This window comes from Cibotium barometz, chromosome 8 (genome assembly GCF_041138505.1).
Source record: "Cibotium barometz isolate CiBa-2024 chromosome 8, ASM4113850v1, whole genome shotgun sequence".
In the NCBI taxonomy this organism is placed as follows: domain Eukaryota; kingdom Viridiplantae; phylum Streptophyta; class Polypodiopsida; order Cyatheales; family Cibotiaceae; genus Cibotium; species Cibotium barometz.
Window position 1 is genome coordinate 21770252 of NC_141053.1, and position 24380 is coordinate 21794631.

General features: G+C 45.6%; 1 protein-coding gene across 2 annotated transcripts; it reads left to right on the plus strand.

The window, feature by feature from the left end:
- Positions 1-250: 250 nt before the first annotated feature.
- On the plus strand, positions 251-24228 carry LOC147636036 (uncharacterized). Of its 2 annotated transcripts, none has more exons than XM_086801481.1 (8): positions 251-389; positions 678-763; positions 1269-2288; positions 2411-2584; positions 2793-2909; positions 3104-3283; positions 3368-3414; positions 23376-24228. In XM_086801481.1, exons 2-8 carry the CDS (start codon positions 725-727, stop codon positions 23965-23967), a joined length of 2169 nt encoding a protein of 722 aa, XP_086657607.1. In that variant the 5' UTR covers positions 251-389; positions 678-724; the 3' UTR covers positions 23968-24228. The 2 variants fall into 2 exon arrangements, with proteins under 2 accessions (XP_086657607.1, XP_086657608.1); XM_086801482.1 differs by having other exon boundaries at positions 343-439.
- The last annotated feature ends 152 nt before the right edge of the window (positions 24229-24380 follow it).

The following is a 24380-nucleotide window of genomic DNA, read 5'->3' on the forward strand; positions in this document are numbered from 1 at the left end:
CTACCTTGCAAAGAGAATCTAATAGATGTGATTGGGTAGGGACACCACCCCTCATTGGACCACACCTAAAAAGAAGCCTTTAACTATTGCTTTTATATTAGGAAGCCAATAAAAAGAAGCCTTTATCTGTTTACTTTTATTTATGTCAATAATTATTATTCATCTTTGTCTTCTTTTTCTTTATGTGATTTATGCAAAGCTTCATATGTTTAGCTGCATGAGGGCGACAACTTCAAAAAGCTCGTTAAAAAGCTTATTCTGAAAGCGAGAAAAGTACTCTCTCCGACTACCTACTACCACCACCCACATGGTTTCTTCCAACTGAACAGAGATCAAGTGGGGTTGAATGGCTAATCCTTGTTTTACCCTTGCGCTGAACCGATAATTGGGTAAGCTTAGGGCAACTAATTACAGTGCTTTTGTGATTAAAAAGAAGAAGGTTTTCCTCTTGATACCTTAGCTATAACTTTTTAAATTTGCACATTGATTCGCGAAGGTCTTCTCTACTGTATCCTTTTGCATTTTTAGTTTTCTTTTTGGGTTTTGATTTTTCGGGTTAAAGAATGAATTGGGACGAATTTATCTACAATTTTCTTTCCCGTAGAGTTTGCCTATTTTTTTAAATCCATGTGCACAAGCTAAATTCTTTTTTTTTTTTGGCGATTTTTTCTTAACAGTTGAAGCAGACTCTGCATACAATCAGTCAATCCTCCAAAAGAATCCTATGGACCGTGAACGTGCTCTCAGAGAATTATTTCCCCAGGTATATTTTGGTTTGTAATAATTTTAAAATTTTTAATTTTTAAATTAAGCTGTGTTAGTATCTGATTTCCCTTAAATTTCCTTTTAACTGAAGTATGTATTCATCTCTGTTTTTTTGGTAAATTGACGTTCTGTATTGTGCTTTTTTATGTGAAATAATGAGAAAAGTAATTTGAGTAAACTAGAGATGCTTCCTCATCCATATACATATTGATTAAAATTAATTTAAGCCTAATCAAGCTAAAATCTCTCATGCAAAAACGCTTCTCAAAAATTCAGAGTCACTTGGCTATGGTGAATTGGTGAACTGGTGCCACTTATACTAAAAGTCTAGGGGGTTGAGTTCAAATCCTGCCCCCAAGCAATATTTTTTTGGAGCAGCTGAAATGAAGACGTGCAAAATGAAACACGTCTGGTCACACCTTATTCATACTTGTATCACACCATGGGCATGTGCGCGTGTGACTTATATTGAATTGATGGATGTGTGTGGGCTTTGTCTGTAGATTGATGCAAGGCTTATTAAGGCTACTCTGCTCGATGGTGATGATATGGTCTCTGCTGTGGATTTCCTTATCAAGGAGGGCATGCAGTCTAATGGGAGGAAGCATGGACAGGCCCCCGATCCTGCCAGCAAACCAGCAAGCCAGTTTGGTTGTGTTGATGACACCCACATGCTGTCGGGTGTGAAGCAGCATTATGCAGTTGATGTTCAAAAGGAGGACTACCTTGCTGAATCCTGTTGTGACAAGCACGAGGAGTCAATTGTGTGGAAAGGTGGACTCAGAACTGACATGTCTGAGAATCCACACATTTCATATCCAAAGCCAGTAAATGAAGGCTGGGGATCAGATTATCATCACGACTCAAATCAGTGGCGACGGTCAGGAGTGGCAGTTTTGATGGAAAATCAATCGATAGACTGGTGGACGGCTGCTTGGCCAGGGGAGCTTGGGGATAAAGAAGATGGAGACAGGTCTAACTCTTCCACCTCTTCAATGCGGACAGAGTCTGAGATACAAAAGGAGGCGGCCAACCTTTTGTGGAGTAACATGGAACAGTCCAAAACTATTGAAGTCTTACCGCATTTGCAAGGGCCAATTTTAGACAAATGGAACTCTTCTGCAGCTTTGACACAGTCTCCGATACTAGAAGAAGCAGGCACTCTTCTGTGGGGTGCAGATTGCACTGCAAAGGACTTTCCCAAAAGTGATCAATCAAAAGCCAGTGAAATATTGTCTGCATTTGAAACCCACCTGCCGCTATCACAAGAATATCCCGAGGGTTTTAAGCCAAAAGCCAATGAAGTGAGCCTGTTAGAAGAAGAGAATCCGTTCGTAAGGTTCAGCGATGAGCTGTTTCAGCTGACAGAAAGCTCCCTCGATGATGATGATCTCGGCAAGCCATCTTTTGACCAGAGTGTCAACGAGAAGAGTGTTTATGAAGACTGTGTGCGTGAGTCTTCTCGGCACAATATTAACATTGAAGACTTGGACAAACTTGTATATGAAGCGAAGTGCTGCAAAGTAAGTCACCAGTAATGTAAGGTGTCTTCGGGAGCTTCAACAGTGTGGGTGTATAATGGTGTTTTTAATTGGTTTTGGATCATGTTGTTACCTTATTAGGGCTTTGTATTTTGTTTGGTCAGGAGAACATGAGAAAAGAAATCGAAGATATTCACTTGCTGAGGCTGAACGCAGAACAAGAAGAGGCCGCTGCCCAACATGCGAAAAGCGAGGCTGCAAATGGAGGCTTAGAAATCTTTTTGAAGGTGGAGGAGATGCGGCAGCAACTCTCGCGTGAAAGAGCTGAAATTGAAATGGTGCTGTCTTGTTTGGATGTGTTTTTATGCATATTTTTATATGTCTATCTTTTGGTGGGTGGACGACGAAGATGGATGGGTGGACGACAAAGATGGATGGATGGATTGGATGGATGTATGAAAGTATGCATGTGTTGTATAACTTTTAAAAACTATAAACAAAACATTCACTTACATTGGGTTTGTTTTCATTTTGTCCTGTGAATAGCGTGCTGCAGAGATATATGGTGAAAAGTCTGTTCTGTCAGTGGAAGCACGGGAGCTGAAATCGCGACTGCTAGAGACACAAGCAGAGCAAACAAAGGCTTTGACTGTCATTAATGATGTGAGACACATAATTTGGTTTGGCATTTGGTGTTTTCAAGGCCTTTGTGAGATACTAGGCTGCTTATACAAACAGCCCAACTGTATTTGCTTTAGAACCGGTCCCTAAAAGGCGGGCTGTATGTGTAATTGGCCTAATTACTTTATTTCTTTTACAATATTTAAGTTAAAATAAAATTTGCCTTTGTTATGTAGATTCGCTCTACTTTGTTAGCACGATTAGAGACTGCTGCGCAAGAGAAACATGTCGCCATGGAGGAAACAAAAAGGAAGGTGAAGAGTGCCCAAGAGCTTCTAGCTATTGAGAAAGAGGCCACCCATAAAATGGCTCATGATTCTAGGGCTCTTGAAGCGGAGGCGGAAATGTGCAGAAAGGTGGGATTAATCGGTTTTGACAGTATTTGTTGGTTTTACTTTATGTAAAAGCTGCTGCTTACTTTTTTGCTTGTGTCATTGCAGTTGAGAGATCGTTTGATTGAGCGTGGCAATATCATCGACTCACTACAGTAAGTGCTCTATAACTTGTCTTCTTAAAAAGTGGCTTGAAGTAAGTTACAATGTCTTCTTTTGTATGTATGGGTGTCACAGCATGAGCTGACTAATCCAGAGACACAACTGATCACCAGCTGACTTAGTCAGATATTGCTGACTCCAAATTAAAGCTTTTTGACACAGACCTGACCTAGCAATCCACAGATCTTTACTCACACATGAGTTCTCTTAGCAATCTCAAACCAAACAACACATACCACAGCATAAATATAGATGATAAACGAGCCATTAGAAAGAGCCTGTCTCAACAACCCCGAGACTTGGGGATTAAACAGAAAAGAGAGAACACCATGAAACCAAGGGACTGCCACATGATTATCCCCAACAAAAACCCTTTCAAATTTGTATCTTCAACTCCCCAAAAACCAGTAACAACCAAAAGAAATGCAGGTACACCCCCACCATCAAACATAGTAGAGAATTGTTAAGCAAAGCTTTGGACTGGTCCAAGTTCTAACAGAGTTGCTACTCCTAGAGGTCCTAGAGCACCAACCTCCTACGAGACCCTCTATCACCTTAGCACCCTCTGCTTTGGGCAGACCCAAACCTCTTCAAGCAAATCCCGTGTCGCCTTCTTCCCAAAAACAAAACAGTATTTAACAGCAAGCTACCACAGAGCTTCTTCACCAAAAGGCCCCTTGGCTCTCACACAAATTTTCTCCACAACTACGCTCTCACACAATGGTCCTATCACAACTCTTCTCAACAATCCTTCCCCACACCATGTGCTTCTCTTCTGGCTCCCGAGCATCTATCTCTTCTTCCACTCACGCATGCAAGAACTCTTTCTTCATTTGGTTGGGGTTGACAACAGCTGGTTCTATTTAGAAGGTGGCCATGCAAAGACCACTTTTTTCCTAAGGCTCTAACCATACTCTACAGGCTTATTCTCATTCTTGGGTTTGGGTAGGCACATATATTGGGCATCAGCATCTTGACACAAAAAACCTATCGCGAAAACGATGGTTGGGGCCGGTGCAAACACTGGCTCTAGAGGCAACAGGCAGAGCTGACTGGGCAAGAGACTGTAGGCAGAGCTGGCTACACAGATGGTGCAGTGGGTGGTAGAGGCTCGCAGCGGTGGTGGCAGCTGGAGGAAACGCAAGGAACAATGGTGGCACTGGCAGCATAGCAAATTGAAGATGCTGTTGATGATGTCTTTCCACGCCTCAATGGTGGGAGGGGTTCATGCTTCTTTATACTTGAGAGGATCCCTGCTTTTAGCAAAAAGTGATGCTTTTTCTTTGCTTTCCCCTCTTACTTTGCTTTTGGTCTTTTTTTCTTTGCTTTTCCCTTTTGCTTTTTAATAATAAACTATTACTCTACTTTTGTCAAAGTTCTTTAGCTTTTTCTTTTCTAGCTTCAGGGCCTTGCTTTTTAGCCTTGGAGCTACTTTTTGAAAAAGTGGCTTTTAGCATTTTGGTCTAGCTTAGTCTCCTCTTGTGAGTGGTATCTCTGGCTCACGGTCAACTTAGTTTGACTTTTTACTTTTTTTTTGCTTTTTGACCAAGACTTGTGCTTTTTCTTGAACAAACCTTATGGTCCCTGCCCGTGCCCTCACACCCCGTCGTGCCCACCACCCCCCCCCCCCCCCCCCCCCGGTGCCTGCCCCCATGCCTTCTTCCACGTGTCTAGTGTCCGGGCAAGGGTTCCATCATGTGAAATAGAGCTCAGAGGGACAAATAGTTACATTCTCCCCCTCCTATGTTGCAGTTGTCCTCAACTGCGGAATATAAGTGTTCCAAGTATATCCATGTGTTCCAAGTACATCAAGTACATCCATATGTTTCAAATATTTCCCAGTACTAGTTCTGTCAGGTGAGCTTGTGCATTTTGCCATTTTGTCTTTCCCCATATCTGTGGTGTCATCTACTCATCTGGCAACATCTCTATGCCTTACCTTTGACCAATGTCTTTGTTCTTGATGTTTCGTCTTCATGTCCTGTTACATGTGTTAGATAAAATAAATGCAGATTTACCTCCTGCAAAAACTAGATAGAAGCTAGTCAACAAACAAGTATGCATCATTCACGTCTACTGGGTATTCTAGGTAGTGGCCAGGTAGTCTAGAGCCGAGAGGACTATCACATGCCATAAATCCAAGCATTGTCCACACATCAAAAACAGCTCACAAAGTCAAAGAAATTCAAACATACATCAATATGCAGTGCACAAGCAATGATCCTCTTGTTCATGGATTGTCTTGTTTGGTTTCATCCGAAACCGTGCTGAGCTATTTGGCTATTGAGGGAAACTGCTCAGACTTTCCTCCAAGCCATCTGGTCACTAGGATCGCCCGAGAGTTCATCAATAGTCATTTGGGCCATCTGGTCGCACTGACTTCCGGACTATGAAATCTAATACAGTCATTTGGGCCATCTAGTCACAATGATCGCCCGACTGGGAACTCCAATACAGTCATTTGGGCCATCTGGTCGCAATGACCGCTCGACTGTGAAATCCAATACAGTCATCTAGGCTATCTGGTCAAAATGACCGTCCGACTCTGAAATACAATACAGTCATCTGGATCATCTAGTCGCAATGACCGCCCGAGTGTGAAATCCAAGATATCTGACATCATTGCGGTCCAATGGGTCATCTGGCATTATTGCCTCCCAGATACAAATCTCAATCTGGCATCATTGCCACCCAAATACACATCTTGCTCCTTGGCTATCGGGCATCGTTGCTAGAGCATGTCCAAGTAACTATTATATAAGCATAATAATGATCAATTCCAATTCAATATATATACAATGAAGAGGGCTAGAGGTACAATCCCTTCCTCTTGAATCTACAAGACGTCTATATTTGTACTTCAAATACATCTAGACCAACCACTTCCTCATAAGCTCGTAGTATATTTGGATAGTCCTTGATGTACGTCTCTGGCATCCATTTCACATCCAATAGCGAATAATTCTCGAATTTCAAGAGGAACTTTTTGACCATTGTCTTTCCTCCTTTTCCACAAAATGAAACTCAATATGTTCTGGCTCTTCCACCCTAGGTGGATCCTTCAATATAGGCTCCTCTGGGGGTAACCCTGTTCATGGGTTCAATAAACTGTCAAGGAAGGCATTATGTATCCTCCAATGATCTGAAACGTCTAACTGATAACATACATGGTTGATCTTCTTGGTAACCAGATAAGGTCCATATATCATCATTCCCTGACTTTGGCAATCCAAAGATAAAATCCATAACAATACTCTCCCATAGAACATTCAATGGGTGCAATAATCCTGCTAGCTTTTATCACTCAAACTTGTCCTCCAAACAATCTTGAACATAAAACCTGATATTCCTTCTACTAGGCCAATAGTAGTGGACTTCTGAAGGTCAAGGGCAGGATTTTCCAGCCAAGAAAAGGTTAAGTTTTCTGTATTTGTTTTCAGACTTACATCATTCTAATAAAGCAAATACACCATCCGTGGTGGGGGCCCTACGGTAATTGGGACCCAATACTGTGTCCTCTCCATCTCCCCCTTCTCTCTCTATTTTCTGCACATCTCCTTTCAGTTTGTGCGTTAATTCCGTCGCGAAAAGAGTGCTGATTTCTAAGTTTTGAAGTACCGATCCTTCTCCGAAGCTTCCGCATATTACAGTGGTATCAGAGCCTACTTCAAGGACAAAGATTCAGCAAAGAAAACCAGAAAATTTTTTCGCTCGTGTGGTTGGTTTTTAGACGCCGGTGGACTACCCCTTTCGGAGTGACTCTTGTCCCTCGAAGGACGGTTGGTTTTTAGCCTCCGGAAGCCTCCGGAAGTCTCCCACACAGATAGTGGATGGTCAGATTGCGTTCCGGAAAGAAATTGCATTTTCCCGCTATGGCGAGCTTCGGCGACGAGAGAGAACCAGAACCACGGGACCAGAGTGCACCAGGCAGCCCAGCTAGGGCACCAGGCTTGAGTGTCACAGACATGTTCCAGCAGATGATGCGAGCAATCGTAGACCAGACAGCCAAGTTGGATGAGCAGAAGGCGCGGATCTTGGCTCTGGAGGAGCGTTCTCGCTCTCCAGCGTCGCGTTTTCCATCTCCTCCTCCCTCTCCTTCCGTATCCCAGATACCAGATCCTCGTCACAGGGACTCTCTCGCGGGGTCACAGCTGCAGCCAAGCTCCTTGCTTGAGTTGCAGATGCGTGCATTGGAGATTTGACAACGAGAAGACGACGCCATGCGACGCGTGGAACACGAGCGTTACCTCAGAGCTTTGGACGCCAAATTGACACCGGTGGCGCCCTCGAATCATTTTCCCGAGAAAATGAATTTCAGTAAGTATAATGGTAAACTCGATCCCACAACTCTTTATTCATGGTTGCATCAATTTGAAGCTTACTTTGCCGCAGTTAGGAAAACAGATACTGACAAAGTGATCTTAGCTAGTTGGTACTTGGAAGGTGAGGCCATTCCTTGGTGGACTTAGTGGGCTCATGCCCACACCAGAGCAGGTATGGCAGCTTATGTGTGGGATGAGTTCGTCCGCGACCTTAAGCAACGGTTTCTACCGCCCCACTACCTTCAGCGACTCGAAGACGAGTTCAGGGGAGCGCGTGTCATGGCCCTGTGAAAATGGAGCAGGACAAGTGTGTGCATGGTGGTTGCAGAGTCAGAATATTTTATGATTCACATGGGGGGTGCCCGGACAGAGTTTAAGATGTGTGGACATCCCTAGGTGTGAAGGGGGGAACTAGAAACATTAAGTTTTAATGTTTATTGGAGTTTGCCCCTAGGCCTTAGTGGCCCTAGGAACTTATTAAAGTTGGGGCCCTAGGGATTAAATTGGGGAGGAGTTTTCTCTCTCTTCTCTCTCTCTCTTCCCTTTTTGGGGAATCGTGTAGCAAAAGAGGAGCCTCTCTCATGCGCTTGAATACTAGCGTGGAAAAGCACAGAAGCTGAAGGCGGCTGCTGAAGACCAGTCTGGTTGCTGTTTTTCTGAGTGGAATCAGCCGTACAGCACTGTACGGCCAGAACTGTGCAAGCTTTTTCTCTCTCTCTCCTCTGTTGCTGGCTGCGCACAGGAACTGCTGCTGGTTTGGGCTGCGCAGAAGACCAGTACAGGCTGTACAGTCTGTTTTTCAGCAAGTACACCTTGTACAGCTGCCGTACAGTGTACGGGCAGCAAGGTACAGAAAGTACAGTTGCTGCAGAGGTGTTAACAGGTGCTGGACAGGTGCTGGACAGGCCTGTTTTCTCAAATTCAGGCGACCAGAATCAAGACAGTCAACTGTTTGAGCAAGTACAACTCCTGGCACGTATCCCGAGGCGGTACAGACGGGTACTGTGCTGATTTTCAGATCTGTATTTTTCAAGGACAACATAAGAGTGGACATCAGGAGGAGGATACAGGCAAGTGCAAGCACACGTGTGAAGCAGGGTTGTGGATTCAAGTACCTGCAAGTACAGATTGGTGCTGTTGCTTCCTCCAGTGTTGTTTCACGAGCTGAACTTGGTAAGCTCTGTTTCTGTTCATCTATCTCTCTTTCTATTGCTTGATGTCTGTTGCAGATATGTGTTATCTGGCCCCTTGTGAGAGGAGGGGTATGGCAGATTGACAAGGGATTAAGACAGAGATTGGACAACACATGTATGTTTGAGCTGAGAAGATGTATCATGCTCTTGAGTTATGCCAGATGTATGCCCATGGCTGGCCTGCTTTGTGATCTTGGCTGATCAGAGGGAGGCACAGTGTGTTGCTTGAGGACACAGATCTGTGTGCATAGATCCTCTGTGCTGAGAAGGATTTGTGGGCCGTCAGATTGGACTTACAGGTGTAAACTCTTGGCTGGTCTTTGTGTTGTACTCAGCCATACATATTATCTTTAATTGAATAAAGAAATACCGCAAGGGGCGCCAAGCTTTGGGGCCAACAGGTGTCGCTGTGTTTTCAGATTTGAGCACTCTAGCTCCAATCTGTGTTTTGTTTTTCAACTAGACTACAAGTGGACGGGTGATTGCTCCCACCGCACTCTGGTTTTCTATCAGAGGCCGGTTTCAAGGTTCCGTTGCCGGGAACAATCATCAACTTTCTGAAGGGGGTGAGCTCGTGGTTGCTTTGAAGAAAGCCATCGCTGAAAATTCAGCAATCATGTCTGATATAGAGGAAGAGTACTTCTATCAAGAAGAAGAAGAGCAAGAGACTTCTCCTGAAAGAGATGTATCTGAGGATATTTTTGCAGGAGAACAGGCTGCAGATGTTGAGCCTTATGAGGATGTAACACAGCCAGAAGATGTGCATGGTAAAGAGGATGATGATGCTCGGTTCAAAGATCGCTTGGCTAGTGTTATGGATACTTTTATGCAGCTCACACAGAGTGAGAGATTTGCTGAATTTTTGAGATCTCGCTCAGAGCCCCGCACAGAGCCCCAGAAAAAGAAGAAGAAGGTTCGTTCGAAGAATCTTCCTCAGGGTCATAGTGGTACCACTCCACAGGATCCATCTCCTGCACAGTTTCCGAACATGCAGCATGCTTTTGGTGCTAATCCACAGAGTTCCTTCTATGGACAGCCACCTATTCCTCAGCAGAATATGCATCCAGGTTATTTTGGTGGTGGCTCGGTGTTCCAATCCATGACTGGGGATTATCCTCAGGGAGGCATGGGTATGTATGGGCCTTTTGGAGCCAATTTTCAGCCTGGCATGCAAGGGAATATGTATGGTGGTATGCAGTCCGGTATGCAAGGAAATGTGTTTGGAAGCATGCAACCTGGGATGCAAGGCAATATGTTTGGTGGCATGCAGCCAGGTATGCAGCATGGAATGTATGGAAACATGGCTGGGATGTATGGTATGCCTGGTGTTGGAATGGGAAATGTTGACCCAATGATGGGTATGAATGTTGGGGGCAGCAATCTTACGAAACCACTTCCATATGATAATCTAACGCCTATGGGCAAGGCGAAGGATTACAAGGAAGGGGGAGCTGCAGTGAAGTTTGACACTTTCAGTGGGGCCAAGGATAAATTGAAGGCACTTACCTTTTTACAGCAGTTTGATGCTGCTTTTTCTGGTGGGAATTACACAGAGTCCTCAAAGGTAAGGAAAGCTGCCACTTTTCTCAAGGGCAATGCTTTGCAGTGGTGGTCTACTCTTCTTTTGCAGGGCATAGCACCCACCACATGGGTCCAATTCAAACAGGTTTTCTCTTCCGTATGGCTCACATCTACATTTGAGGTGGATGTTATGACCGCATGGCACAAGCTGGATGCTTCAAAGTGTGATAGTTTGGAGGATTATAACAAGAAGTTTTGGGAAGCTCTACTCCCAGTGACTTCTTATCGTGCCGTGCCATTATCTGAGCAGGTAGAGAAGTATTGTTGTGGGCTGCCCAAAGAGATACGAGATTATTGTATAAAGACAAGAGTAACGAACATGTCACAGATGATTGAAAATGCTATGACAGCTAATGCGTTACTCACAGGTGGTTCATCTGGGTTTAAAGGCAGTAAGAAATTGAGCAAGAAAGCTGAAAAATTTGGGTATGCTTCTCGTGATGCTAAAGGGTCTACAGAGACAAAGTATAAGAAGTTGCCAATGCCCAAAAGGACTTCTGAAGAAAGACAGGCTTTGAGAGATGCTCAAAAGTGTTTTTACTGTACTGAAGAGGGGCATATGTCATTCAATTGTCCCAAAAGAACGTCCAAGAAGGACCCTGACAATAAAGGAGAGCCCAAGCCAAAGAAACCAAAGCCTTCTGCAGGCTTAGTTCCTGATCTTGTGGGGGAGCAGCTAAGTGGTGAAGCTACAGAGTTGTGCAGGGCATGGGGCAAAGTGAGAGATCAGAATGCTTTGATCTTCTTTGATACAGGTGCTAGAGCCAACTTCATTTCACCAGATTTGGCTAGCCGATTGGGGATTCGCGCAGAGGAGATGGGGCCGTTACATGAGGCAAATATGGCTTGTCCAGGGTATGCAGAACCCGTTACTCCTATCATTGGGAAGCTTCGGCTTCATTTGCAGGGTTATGTGGACGGTGAGGAGTTCTTCATCATGCCTTTGGATGGCTGTGATGTTTTGTTGGGGATGCCATGGTGCCACAGAGTACATGCGGTGCTGGATACTTACAATAGGAAAATTACTTTGACTCATAAATGCGCCTGCCACATTTAACAGAATGATGGACAGGATTTTCAGGCCACATAGAGAGTTTGTGGGCACATTCTTTGATGATATGATTGTGCATTCACAAAATGAGGAAGAGCATAGAAGGCATTTGGCCATTGTGTTTGCAGAACTCAGAAACCATAGATTGGTGGTTAATGGCAAGAAGAGTGAGTTTTTCTTGCTGGAGATACATTTCTTGGGGCATATTGTGTCTGGTCATGGAGTCCGTATGGATCCAGCAAAGCTGGAAGCAATACTTATTTGGCCAGCTTTGAGGACCGTGCATGATGTACGTAGCTTTTTAGGATTGTGTTCCTATTACAGGCGTTACATACGGCACTTTGCTGAAATTGCTTCGCCTCTTCATGCTTTGACGAAGAAAGCAACTCCGTTTAGATGGGCTGATCGGGAAATTACAGCATTCAAAAAGCTCAAAGAAAAGCTTACTTCGGACCCAGTATTGGTGTTACCGGACCTCCGAAAGGCTTTTGTTGTCCAGTGTGATGCATGTGGAAGTAGCATTGGTGCAGTTCTCATGCAAGAGGGACATGTGATAGCCTATGAGAGTAGAGTTTTGCAAGATGCTGAGAAGCATTTACAGGTGTATGAGAAAGAGATGTTGGCTGTAATTCACGCTCTTTCTACATGGAAACACTACTTGCTTGGGGCTGATTTCACTGTGCAGACAGATCATCAGACCTTGCGTTATTTCCTCACGCAGACTAAGCTTTCAGAGAAGCATATGCGTTGGGCAAACTTTTTGTCAATGTTTCACTTCCAGATTGTGAGGCAAAAAGAATGTAGTGGCAGATGCTTTGTCACGCAAGCCACAGGTCTCTGCAGTTTCACTTGCTTATCATCATGAGCTTGATGAAATGAAAGAGCAGTATGCCCATGATGAGGATTTTGAAAAGTTGTATGATCAGATGTCTGAGGGTCAGCGGCATGAGCATTACACTCTCAGAGATGGGTTTTTATTAATGCATGGCAGACTGTGTGTTACCAGGCCATTGCGACTCAAGGTTATGATTGAAAGTCATGCTCCACCGTATGCAGGTCATAGAGGTATTGACGCCACGGTCAAAGCAGTGGAGACTTTCTTTTATTGGCCAACCTTGAGAAGAGATGTTGATGCCTTTGTGAGGCAATGCATCGTATGTCAGAAGGTAAAGTTTGACCGTCAAAAGACACCTGGGTTATTACAGCCTTTACCTATTCCGGATAGACCTTGGGAGAGCATTGCCATGGATTTTGTATTTGATCTTCCACGGACACAAACGGGAAATGATGGGATCTGGACTATCATATGTAGGTTCAGTAAGCAGGCTCATTTCATTCCCGTGAGGAAGACAATTAAAGTGGATCATATGGTGAAGTTGTTCATGGCGAACATCTTCAAGTATCATGGCTTGCCTACGTCTATCATTAGTGACCGTGATCCACGGATGACGAGTTTGTTCTGGAGAGGGTTGTTTGACAACATGGGTACAACTCTCAAGTTTTCATCGTCATTTCATCCACAGACAGATGGTCAGTCAGAAGAGGCTAACTCTACAGTGTTGGATCTTCTCAAGTGTTATGTGTCAGAGCACAAGCAACAATGGGAAAAGTATCTTCCTTTGGTGGAGTTTGCATATAACAACACTGTACATAGCTCGACTGGCAAGGCGCCTTTTGAGATTGTAGAAGGAGGGAAGAAGGTTCCACCCATTTTGCATACAAAGGATAAGATCTTTGAGGCTGATCAGTATGTGGAGAGCTTGGATGAAGCTTATCGGAGAGTTAAGTTGGCCCTCCAGAAAACTCAACAGAAGCAAAAGAAAGCCGCAAACCGTCACAGACGTGATTTACAGTTTGCATTGGGTGATTGGGTTCTTTTGCGCTTTGAAAAGGCTAGACTCAAGAAGATGAAGGGTAAAGAGCGCTTATTCCCTAAGTTGAGCATGCGATATTATGGGCCTTTTCAGGTTTTGGAAAAGATTGGTGAGGTAACCTATCGTTTGAAGTTACCAGATCACTGGAGGATTCACAATGCTTTTCACGTGAGTCTTCTTAGACCTTTCCGTGGGGATGTGCCTGAGGATGTATCAGATGAGGCTCAGCCGGAAGTTGAGGAACTTGATGAGGTTCTGATTCCAGAGCAGATACTGGCACATAAAGAAAGGAAGGTACGAGGTAAAGTTTCCCGTCGCTATCTTGTGAAGTTCAAGAACTATTCACCGATGGATGCGAAGTGGATGGAGGAAGGTGACTTAACAGATTCACCTCAGGTTTTGCAGCTTTATCTCGATGCCTTTGAGTTAGAGCCGACTCTTATTGTGGCTCATTCAGGTTCAGCAGAGCATGGGTTTGGAGCATTACCTGATGCTCAAGAGGGGGGGTAGCACCTCCACTCCCTTGATACAGACAGGCTCAGATGACATCTAGAGGTCGCTTGGTGCAGATTTTATCTCATCCGAAGGTACTGAGGCTGACAGTACATCTGTTTATGGGACTTCTATGATATATGTGTACTAGTCACATGGAGATTTTTGTGGATATGTATGGTTCACAGTGGTATACAACTTGGACTATTACTATGCCATTGGTTTGCAGTGAATGCTGATACATGTGTATGGCTCAGAGAGATTGGGACGCTGATCTTGCCATATTGTATATTTCACTTTGGATATTTTGATGCATCACCAGAATGCAATCGAGGACGCTTGCCATTTTTCAAGAGGGGGGTATGTCATGGCCCTGTGAAAATGGAGCAGGACAAGTGTGTGCATGGTGGTTGCAGAGTCAGAATATTTTATGATTCACATGGGGGGTGCCCGGACAGAGTTTAAGATGTGTGGACATCCCTAGGTGTGAAGGGGGGAACTAGAAACATTAAGTTTTAATGTTTATTGGAGTTTGCCCCTAGGCCTTAGTGGCCCTAGGAACTTATTAAAGTTGGGGCCCTAGGGATTAAATTGGGGAGGAGTTTTCTCTCTCTTCTCTCTCTCTCTCTTCCCTTTTTGGGGAATCGTGTAGCAAAAGAGGAGCCTCTCTCATGCGCTTGAATACTAGCGTGGAAAAGCACAGAAGCTGAAGGCGGCTGCTGAAGACCAGTCTGGTTGCTGTTTTTCTGAGTGGAATCAGCCGTACAGCACTGTACGGCCAGAACTGTGCAAGCTTTTTCTCTCTCTCTCTCCTCTGTTGCTGGCTGCGCACAGGAACTGCTGCTGGTTTGGGCTGCGCAGAAGACCAGTACAGGCTGTACAGTCTGTTTTTCAGCAAGTACACCTTGTACAGCTGCCGTACAGTGTACGGGCAGCAAGGTACAGAAAGTACAGTTGCTGCAGAGGTGTTAACAGGTGCTGGACAGGTGCTGGACAGGCCTGTTTTCTCAAATTCAGGCGACCAGAATCAAGACGGTCAACTGTTTGAGCAAGTACAACTCCTGGCACGTATCCCGAGGCGGTACAGACGGGTACTGTGCTGATTTTCAGATCTGTATTTTTCAAGGACAGCATAAGAGTGGACATCAGGAGGAGGATACAGGCAAGTGCAAGCACACGTGTGAAGCAGGGTTGTGGATTCAAGTACCTGCAAGTACAGATTGGTGCTGTTGCTTCCTCCAGTGTTGTTTCACGAGCTGAACTTGGTAAGCTCTGTTTCTGTTCATCTATCTCTCTTTCTATTGCTTGATGTCTGTTGCAGATATGTGTTATCTGGCCCCTTGTGAGAGGAGGGGTATGGCAGATTGACAAGGGATTAAGACAGAGATTGGACAGCACATGTATGTTTGAGCTGAGAAGATGTATCATGCTCTTGAGTTATGCCAGATGTATGCCCATGGCTGGCCTGCTTTGTGATCTTGGCTGATCAGAGGGAGGCACAGTGTGTTGCTTGAGGACACAGATCTGTGTGCATAGATCCTCTGTGCTGAGAAGGATTTGTGGGCCGTCAGATTGGACTTACAGGTGTAAACTCTTGGCTGGTCTTTGTGTTGTACTCAGCCATACATATTATCTTTAATTGAATAAAGAAATACCGCAAGGGGCGCCAAGCTTTGGGGCCAACAGGTGTCGCTGTGTTTTCAGATTTGGGCACTCTAGCTCCAATCTGTGTTTTGTTTTTCAACTAGACTACAAGTGGACGGGTGATTGCTCCCACCGCACTCTGGTTTTCTATCAGAGGCCGGTTTCAGCGCGTCAGAATGCGCAACCAGTCCTTCAGTTTGCCAATAAAATTTCGACCTTGTGTCTACAATTAGGCTTATCTGATTCGGACAAGAAAGGGCAGTTTTTGTATGGCTTAGACACGCAAATCCAATGGGAGGTGCGTATGTTTAGGCCAGCCACCTTTGAGGACGCACTCTCGCTTGCGCAGAGTGCAGAAATGAAACACAATGGTGGCAAGCCCAAAACTTCCCAGCCGGCTTCTCCCAAGGCTAACGCCTCGGGGGGCAAAAGCCAGAACCAGACAGGGTCTTCCCCAGAACAGAGCCCGGGAGCCTCTGGCTCCAAGAACTCGAACAATGCGTCTAAGCTTACTCCAGACCAGAAAGCGGAGGCAGGCAAGACAGGTGGCAAGTTGAGTGCTGAGGAGCTTTCTCAGTACAAGAAGGAGGGTAGATGTTTCTTTTGTCACACAAAAGGACATACTTCTCGGGATTGTCCGAAGAAGCCTCCAAAGGCCGCCGTCGCCTCCACAGCTTCCGTGGTGAGCACAGCTCCCCCACAGACCCCACCGGCTACCCCTAGTTCTTCAACCCCCGGTGCTTCAGTTGGAGTAATTATTAGCCGAAGATAAGCAGAAGGGCGCCCGTGACCAGGAGTATGAGCGCAACGAATTGCTCAAGTCCTTTGGCTACATAGGTGGCCAGAGAGTCGTTGTCTTGTTTGACAGCGGTAGCACGGAGGATGTGGTCACGGAACAGGCCGCTAGGCGTGCCCGTTTCGAGCTGACTCCGGTGGACAAACAGGTGGAGGGTTTTAGCACAGGTATAACAACGAGCGTCAAGTATGAAGCTCTAGGTGCTAAGTTAGTGATTCAGGGCATCGAGTTTGTGCGTGACTTTATGGTTGCCCCTCTTGTAGGAGCAGACAATTGTGGGTATCCAGTGGTTTCACAAGTTTCTTCCTGATGTCAAGTGGGACAAGCACACGTTTCAAATCAATCGAAATGTGTCGACCACCCTGGTGACCATTAAGTGTGAGCAGGTATTCCAAACTTTCCGCTCATAAGCCACTTTGCAGGCTAAGCGAGCAGTCAGAAAAGGCGCACAGTGTGCGATGATTTACACCCAGACAGCCCAGATGGTGGCCAGTGCTTCCGAGAAGTACTCGGTTCTCCATGAAAAGTTCCAGAAGATTTTTCTTCGGGACAGTCTCCCTCCCCAGCTCCCCCCGTCCAGACCGGAGGATCACAGGATTGACCTCCTCCCAGGCTTGGAACCCCCGAGCAAGTTTCCGTATCGCCTTTCTAAGGCAATGGAATCGGAGTTGGATTGCCAACTCCAAGAATTGTTGCAAGCTGGCTTCATCCGCCCCAGCGTGTCGCCATTTGCAGCACCGATCTTGTTTGTCAAGAAGAAAGATGGGTCTTCTCGGTTGTGTGTCGATTATCGTGCACTCAACAAGCTGACTATCAAGAGCAGATTCCCGATGCCTCGAATTGACTATATTCTCGAGAGGTTGAATGGAGCTAAGGTGTTCTCTAAATTGGATTTAAAGAGTGGGTACCACCAGGTACGGATTGTAGAGGCCAAAACAGCCTTCCGTACAGAATGGGCCCACTATGAATTTGTGGTCATGCCATTTGGTTTGACGAACGCCCCAGCTACATTTAACCGCATGATGATGCGTGTTTTCTGGGAGTTGATTGGAGTGTGTGTTCATATTTTTGGACGACATACTTATATTTTCAGCTACAATTGAGCAGCATGACATTGATGTGGAGAAAGTCCTTAAGTTGCTGGAAAGCAACGAGCTCTACGTCAATGAAAAGAAGTTCCAGGTACATTACTTGGGATATATAATTAGTGCTGAAGGCATTCAACTGGATCCGGCTAAAGTGGCCGAGATTGTTAACTGGGAAGTACCACAGACAGCTTATCATTTGTGGGTATATGCCAGGCATATTCCACCCACATTGACAAGTTTTCCGACCTCTCGGCAGACCTCACCGATCTGCTAAAGGGAGTGAAAACAAGAACGCAAAAGATTCGAATGACTCCACGAGCGTTGGAGGCATTCCAGAACCTCAAGGTGGCTTTGTCAGAAGCGCCTTGTTTAGCCCTTGCCTCGTGGGACGAACCAGTTCAAGTGATCACCGATGCGAGTAACATCGCAATTGGAGGTGTACTGCAACAGAATGGTCATCCAGTAGCTTACATGTCTCGTAAGTTACTGCCCGCCGAAAAGAACTACTCAGTCTATGATCGTGAACTCCTAGCAGTTATACAGGCCTTGAAACATTGGAAACATTTCCTGTATGGCCGTGACTTCGAGGTTCGCACTGACCATCAGGCATTGCGCTGGATTCAGACGATGCCAAGTGCACAGTGGAGTGATCGACAACACCGCTGGAGTCAGATATTCCAGCAGTTCGGTGGTATGATTGAGTACCTTCCAGGAAAGGCCAATCCAGTGGCCGATGCTTTGAGCAGGAAGGGACAAGTATCTGCGATTCAGACCACTAGACTTGACCTTGTTGGTACAGGACTAGAAGACATGAAGCACACGTACGCGGATTCCGAGGAATTCGGTACTCAGTGGGAACAGGCATTGGATGCCACAGGACCATGCCATTTTCTGATACGCGATGATTGGCTTTTCTACAAAGGCCGACTATGTGTCATGAAGTCATTCCGGGCAGCTCTTCTCCAAGATGCCCATGACGCCATTACAGGTGGTCATAGGGGCATGAATTCGACTCTGGAGAAACTAGAACGGCAATACTATTGGCCAAGGATGCGGCGTGATGTGTTTACATATGTACAACGCTGTGACATTTTTCAAAAGGTGAAAGCTCCTCGTGGAAAGAAGATAGGGTTGTTACAGCCTTTGCCAATTCGTGAGGGTCCTTTCCAGGACATTTCGATGGACTTTGTCACAAATCTGCCTCCCAGTCCGAGTAAGCGTAATACGCAGTGCTTAACTATTGTTGATAGGTTTAGCAAATTTGCTTATTCCGTGCAGGGCCAATGTGACCGCCGAGGATGTTGCCCAGTTATTCATTCGGCATTGGTACCCGATTGGCGGGATTCCTAGGACCATAGTGTCAGACCGAGATGCCAAGTTTACGAGTCATTTTTGGAGGGCATCGTTTGATATTTTTTGGTACTAAGTTGAATTTTTCCAGTGCATTCCACCCACAGACAGATGGCCAGAGAGAGATATACAACCAGTTGGCCCTTGATGTGCTAAAGTGTTATGTCCACGATTAGCAAGGTAAGTGGGAATCGTTTTTGCCTTTAGTTCAAGCTGTTTTGAATGACTCTTTTTCTTCAGCTATTGGCGGGACTCCATATGAGGCAGCATTTGGAAGACTCTTCCAGTCGTCTCGTTAACCAGGACTTCGTCTGCAGTATCGGAGGCGAACAGAGTGACAGAGTCTTACCAGGAGATCCTAGAGTCAGTTAAAGACAGATTGGCTAAAGCGCAAGAGGCCTACACTCGACAGGCCAATAAAGACCGAAGGGATATGAAGTTTTCGGAAGGAGATTGGGTGTATCTTCGGATTATGAAGCAAAGATTGAAGCAGGTGGGCAAGCGATGCCCAAAGTTGTCTTTCAGGAGCTTCGGACCATTTCCCATCCAGAAAAAGATTAATGAGGTGTCTATGCAGTTAAAGCTACCTCCGAGTTGGACTATGCACGATGTATTTCATGTTAGTTGGCTAAAGCCATATGCAGGTCCACCCCCTTCAGAGGTCAAAGATGAAGCGGAACCAGACATTGTTCATGAAGCAGAAGTAATGGTTCCAGAACAGATCCTTCTGCACCGTTTCAAGCATGGCTCAGGCCAAAGACTACGACAGTTCCTCACGAAGTTTTAGGACCGAGGAACTCATGAAGCGGTATGGCTCGACAAAGAATTTTTCGAAGACTATCCGGCATTATTGACGGATTATTTGGAGGCTATGCAGCTTCCGTCAAGTTAAGCAGAAGGGGATGTCACGTGCATCCCGCACTTGGATGCCACGTAGACATTTCTGTACAGAAGGTGCAGGACCTGGGATGGTGAACTGGTCCCATGTGAGCCCAGTCCGGGACGAGTCAGCCAGGGATCCATCTCAGTCGTCCGAGGTCAGGTGTGCACTGTTCTGCACATGAAACAGTGCCAGTCCGCGCTGTGAGTCTCCCTTCTAGAATGATGTCAGTGGTTCTGTGTATCTGGTATGGTACCGGATGCCAGATCACTGAGTAGATAATGTTTAGGACAAGGGGCCAGCCCATAGGGCTACCCCGGATTTGAGTGTGGGCATGGGAATGGTGTAGAACCACCCCCATGAGGGCCAGGAAGGCCCAGGCTGAACCCACCAGCCATGGAGGGGCTGTAGGACAGCCCTAGGGCACAGATAAGGCAATCTCCAGGAGATTACCGCCTTTATATGGCTGTAGGGCATGTATGGGGCAGCCCATATAGGCTGCCCAGCCCTGGGATTGTGGACAAAAGTTGTGTCCAGTCAATCAGAAGCAGGCGCATCACTTTCAGCCTGTTAGGAAGAAAAGGCAGTATTTTTTGGGATTTAATTCAGCATTTATTGCTGAATTTTCACCAGTCGTGGGACATAGCCTGTTTTTCAGCTGGTCGACTGCTCCTGAGGAGGAGTATAAATAGTGGAGGCCATAATCCCATCATTCATCTTAGTTTTCACCAAGTGCTCAAGCCAATCAAGGGCCAGTCAAGCCAAGGAGATTGCCAAGCAAAGGGGTGGACTTCTGAAGGTAAAGGGCAGGATTTTCCAGCCAAGAAAAGGTCAAGTTTTCTGTATTTGTTTTCAGATTTACATCATTCTAATAAAGCAACTACACCATCCGTGGTGGGGGGCCTACAGAGGGTAATTGGGACCCAATACTGTGTCCTCTCCATCTCCCCCTTCTCTCTCTATTTTCTGCACATCTCCTTTCTGTTTTGTGCGTTAATTCCGTCGTGAAAAGAGTGCTGATTTCTGAGTTTTGAAGTACCGATTCTTCTCCGAAGCTTCCGCATATTACAGCTTCGATTTTTCAGAGTATTCGTCTCCTCCAAAAGCGGCATCAAACTGCTTGACAAAAGATAATGCTTTTTGTGTATCCCACTTTCGGTGAAAGGCATCAAACTTGACACTCTTCTCTCCCAGCTTGAAGTCCATCTTTGCCGGTTGATAAAGGCTCCTTTGTCTTCCTTAACCCTTACTTGACCCGAAGATGAGAGCAGACCTAGGGATAGCCTCTCTGTTTTCTCCATGAGAAATGGAATGGGTAGCTCTAGATCCTTCTGCAATGGTGACTCCTTTGGCATGAAGATAAGCTTTAGCAGCTTCAACTCCTTCGGCTTTGGTGGCTCGATCTTTGATGAAATCTTCAAACATTTGAGGTTGGCATCGGTGGTGGCAACCGGCAGAAACGCGGGGAACAAAGGTGGTGCTGGCGGCGTAGCAAATTGAAGATGTCGTTGATGATGTCTTTCTACGCCTCAATGGTCTAGTTGACGACGAGTGCCAATCTCTTCAACGAAGAAACTCTCACCCTTCATGATGATGAAGTTGTTGATGAGCCCCACGATAGTGAAAAGGGAGGGGTTCATGCTTCTTTTATACTTGAGAGGATCCCTGCTTTTAGCAAAAAGTGATGCTTTTGCTTTGCTCTCCCCTCTTTGCTTTTGGTCTTTTTTTCTTTGCTTTTTAATAATAAAATATTACTCAACTTTTGAGCTTTTGCTTTTCTAACTTCAGGGCCTTGCTTTTTGGCCCTGGAGCTGCTTTTTGAAAAAGTGGCTTTTAGCTTTTTGGTGCGGCTCAGTCTCCTCTTGCCAGTGATATCCTTGGCTCGCAGTGAACTCAGCTTGACTTTTTGCTTTTTCTTGCTTTTTGACCAAGACTTGTGCTTTTTCTTGAACAAACCTTATGGTCCCTGTCCCCATGCCTTCTTCCACCTGTCTAGTGTCTAGGCAAGGGTTCCATCATGTGAAATAGAGCTCGGAGGGCCAAATAGTTACATCCGCCAGCCTATTCAGCCAAGTCACCAAAGCACTATTGAAACTGCACAACGGTAGAGCCAAGGATCATAAGGACCTCCGCACGGAGCACTTCGCACAGATAACCAGCTTCTCAATGAATCTGTCCTCAGTGATCCTCAAGAAATTCTCTTTATAAGTCTGGAGCTTTGGAGAAAGCTCGACCACGAATATCCATGTAAGCCACGTCAGATCCAGGCGGATGATGCGGTTGATATCCTGCCATGGGAGATCAAGAAAGGGGGAGTCCAAGCTGTACTCAAAGGGAGGGAGGTGGTTGTTCTGAAAGCCGTACCCATGGGAGGCATATCTATGCAATGTGTAGACATGTATGTATGTGACGGCCTGGAACGTGGCATCTATGATGAGAGGGTCTGATCTAAACTTGGCAAGTACTATGGCATGTGGTATTGATGGCTTAATCCTGATCATGCATGACAGGATCTCTCCGCTCTCCTCTAGTGCCTTTGGATTGAGACGGAGAGCAGAGGGCATTCTACGAGATAGGCGATTATGCAGGCTATGTAGCACAGGAGGAGAGAGAGTCAGAGGAGCATTACATACTTAGATGCCCAGTCGACTTTGAGATACACAGATGGTACCACTGCGAGGGAGGGGTTTGGGCCTGTCACAGGTGATGCATTACAGAGATCAGAGATATCTGGGACTATACCTATTAGAGCTGAGGCACCACAGAGACAGACTATTGTGGCAGCAGCCTGAATGGCAGGATACCGCACAGACATCTATCGCTGACTATTTTGGCCCCCACCGGGGAGCCCCGGTTGACACTCAACCCACATGAGATCTGACAAATTGACCAGGACAGGGCTAGATGCCCCCATCAAGTGAGCACCCCACGCACTCGGGGGGTCTCCCGAGAGAGAGCACATGTCCTCCAGAGAGCCAGACATCCCGGTTTCGGAAACCCTCTACCCGACTGCTCCATATCCGGGACTTTCTTCAGCGACAGAGAGAAGCACTCCCACAGGTAGTGGACATCCAAGGCCAGATACTCGGTCCACGATTAGGACTACACATTATGAGTTCACACACATGAGGCTCTTGTGCTGCCCACTATGTTGTACTTCAGGGCCTAGTACGTTGGCCATGTATTTTTCTTTCGACAGCTAGTTTTTCTTTTTCATGTTGTCTTGACACCCAGTTTACTCATGGACCACATGTAACATGTCCTTCGGGTCTTTTGTAGACGCTAATAACATCTTTCTTTCTTTCTCTCTCTCCCCCACTTGTTTAACTGGAAAAAAAAACGAAACGCCACAGTCCCTGGCATATGGTGAACCTTTCACTTGTTCCATTTGCAGTTGAAACAAGGTGCACTCTTTTCAAGTTATGCCTGCATTCTATATTTTCTTAAGGAGTCCTATATTGTCTACCTATCTTTTTAAGTATTTGCTGCATTTCCTTTTAATTCAGTCATCCCCCCTTTTTTGGCATTTTAAAAAATTTCGAAAAAATAAAAAGTTTTCTGCTATCTCAATGCAGAGGGGGAGACGGCAGTGTTAAGTGAAGATATTCTTACTTTCAAACCACCCTTTTTTGCATTTTTAAAAATTTTGAAAATATAAGAAGTTTTCTGCCATCTCAATGCAGGGGGGAGATGGCAGTGTTAAGTGAAGATATTCTTACTTTCAAAAAGCAGGTTGATGAAGGCATTTTGTTATCCAGTAGCCGTTCTCTGAGCATGAGTCGCATCTCACACCTGACAGAGCAGTTTTTGTCTAGTCCCTTGTCTCCACCAAGCAGTACAATCTCTTGCAGGTCATCAAGCTCTAGTTGCCTCAATTCTCTGGGCAGTGCATCTGTAGTCAGTGCCCTTAGCTCGGCTACATCGGAGTTACCTAGAAGTGTACAACCTATAGAATGCACATTACACACACAATATTTTTCACCGGACAGTAGCGTGGTTGAGACCTGTGACCAAGCTTTGTTCAAAAATTTACATACTGAGAGTGAGAAAAGGGTGGATGAGGGGCAGTTAGGTGAAGAGATGACTCAGAAGCCAGTTCCAACATCTAATAATTCTAGTGACGATGGATGGCACACCCACTTGGAGGATGAGGATTGGGATATTCTGGGTACTGCTCAAAAGAAGAATTCATATTCAGCAAGCAGTTGTGTGCCTGATGGCCATGTGATTCGACATCGCATGCGTGGCGTGGCAGGGCGCAGAAACACTCAATGAATTGTGTAAAAGGCAAAGCTTTGAGCCCATATGCCTAAACAGTGATGATTTATGGTGCCGCACCATAAGGACGCACACGTGTACAGCATTTGAACCCTTGAATTTTTCCTTCGTATAAGTCTTTTACTATGAATGCTGGGTCTATACAGCGCAGCAGCTTGTTGATAACCCCATTGGCACAGGCATATTACCTTGCCCTTCTATGTACATGCTGTATCAAACACACATACTTCTTCAATAAATAATAATAATTGGGGTTGAGGTGTTGCTTTATGCACGGATGGTTGCATTTCTCCCCAGTGAACTGTCTCAAGCATATGGACAAGATAAACGAGGGTGTGGCAATGAACTGTCTCAAGCATATGGACAAGATAAACAAGGGTGTGGCAATGCCTAATACTATTAGTTCTTAT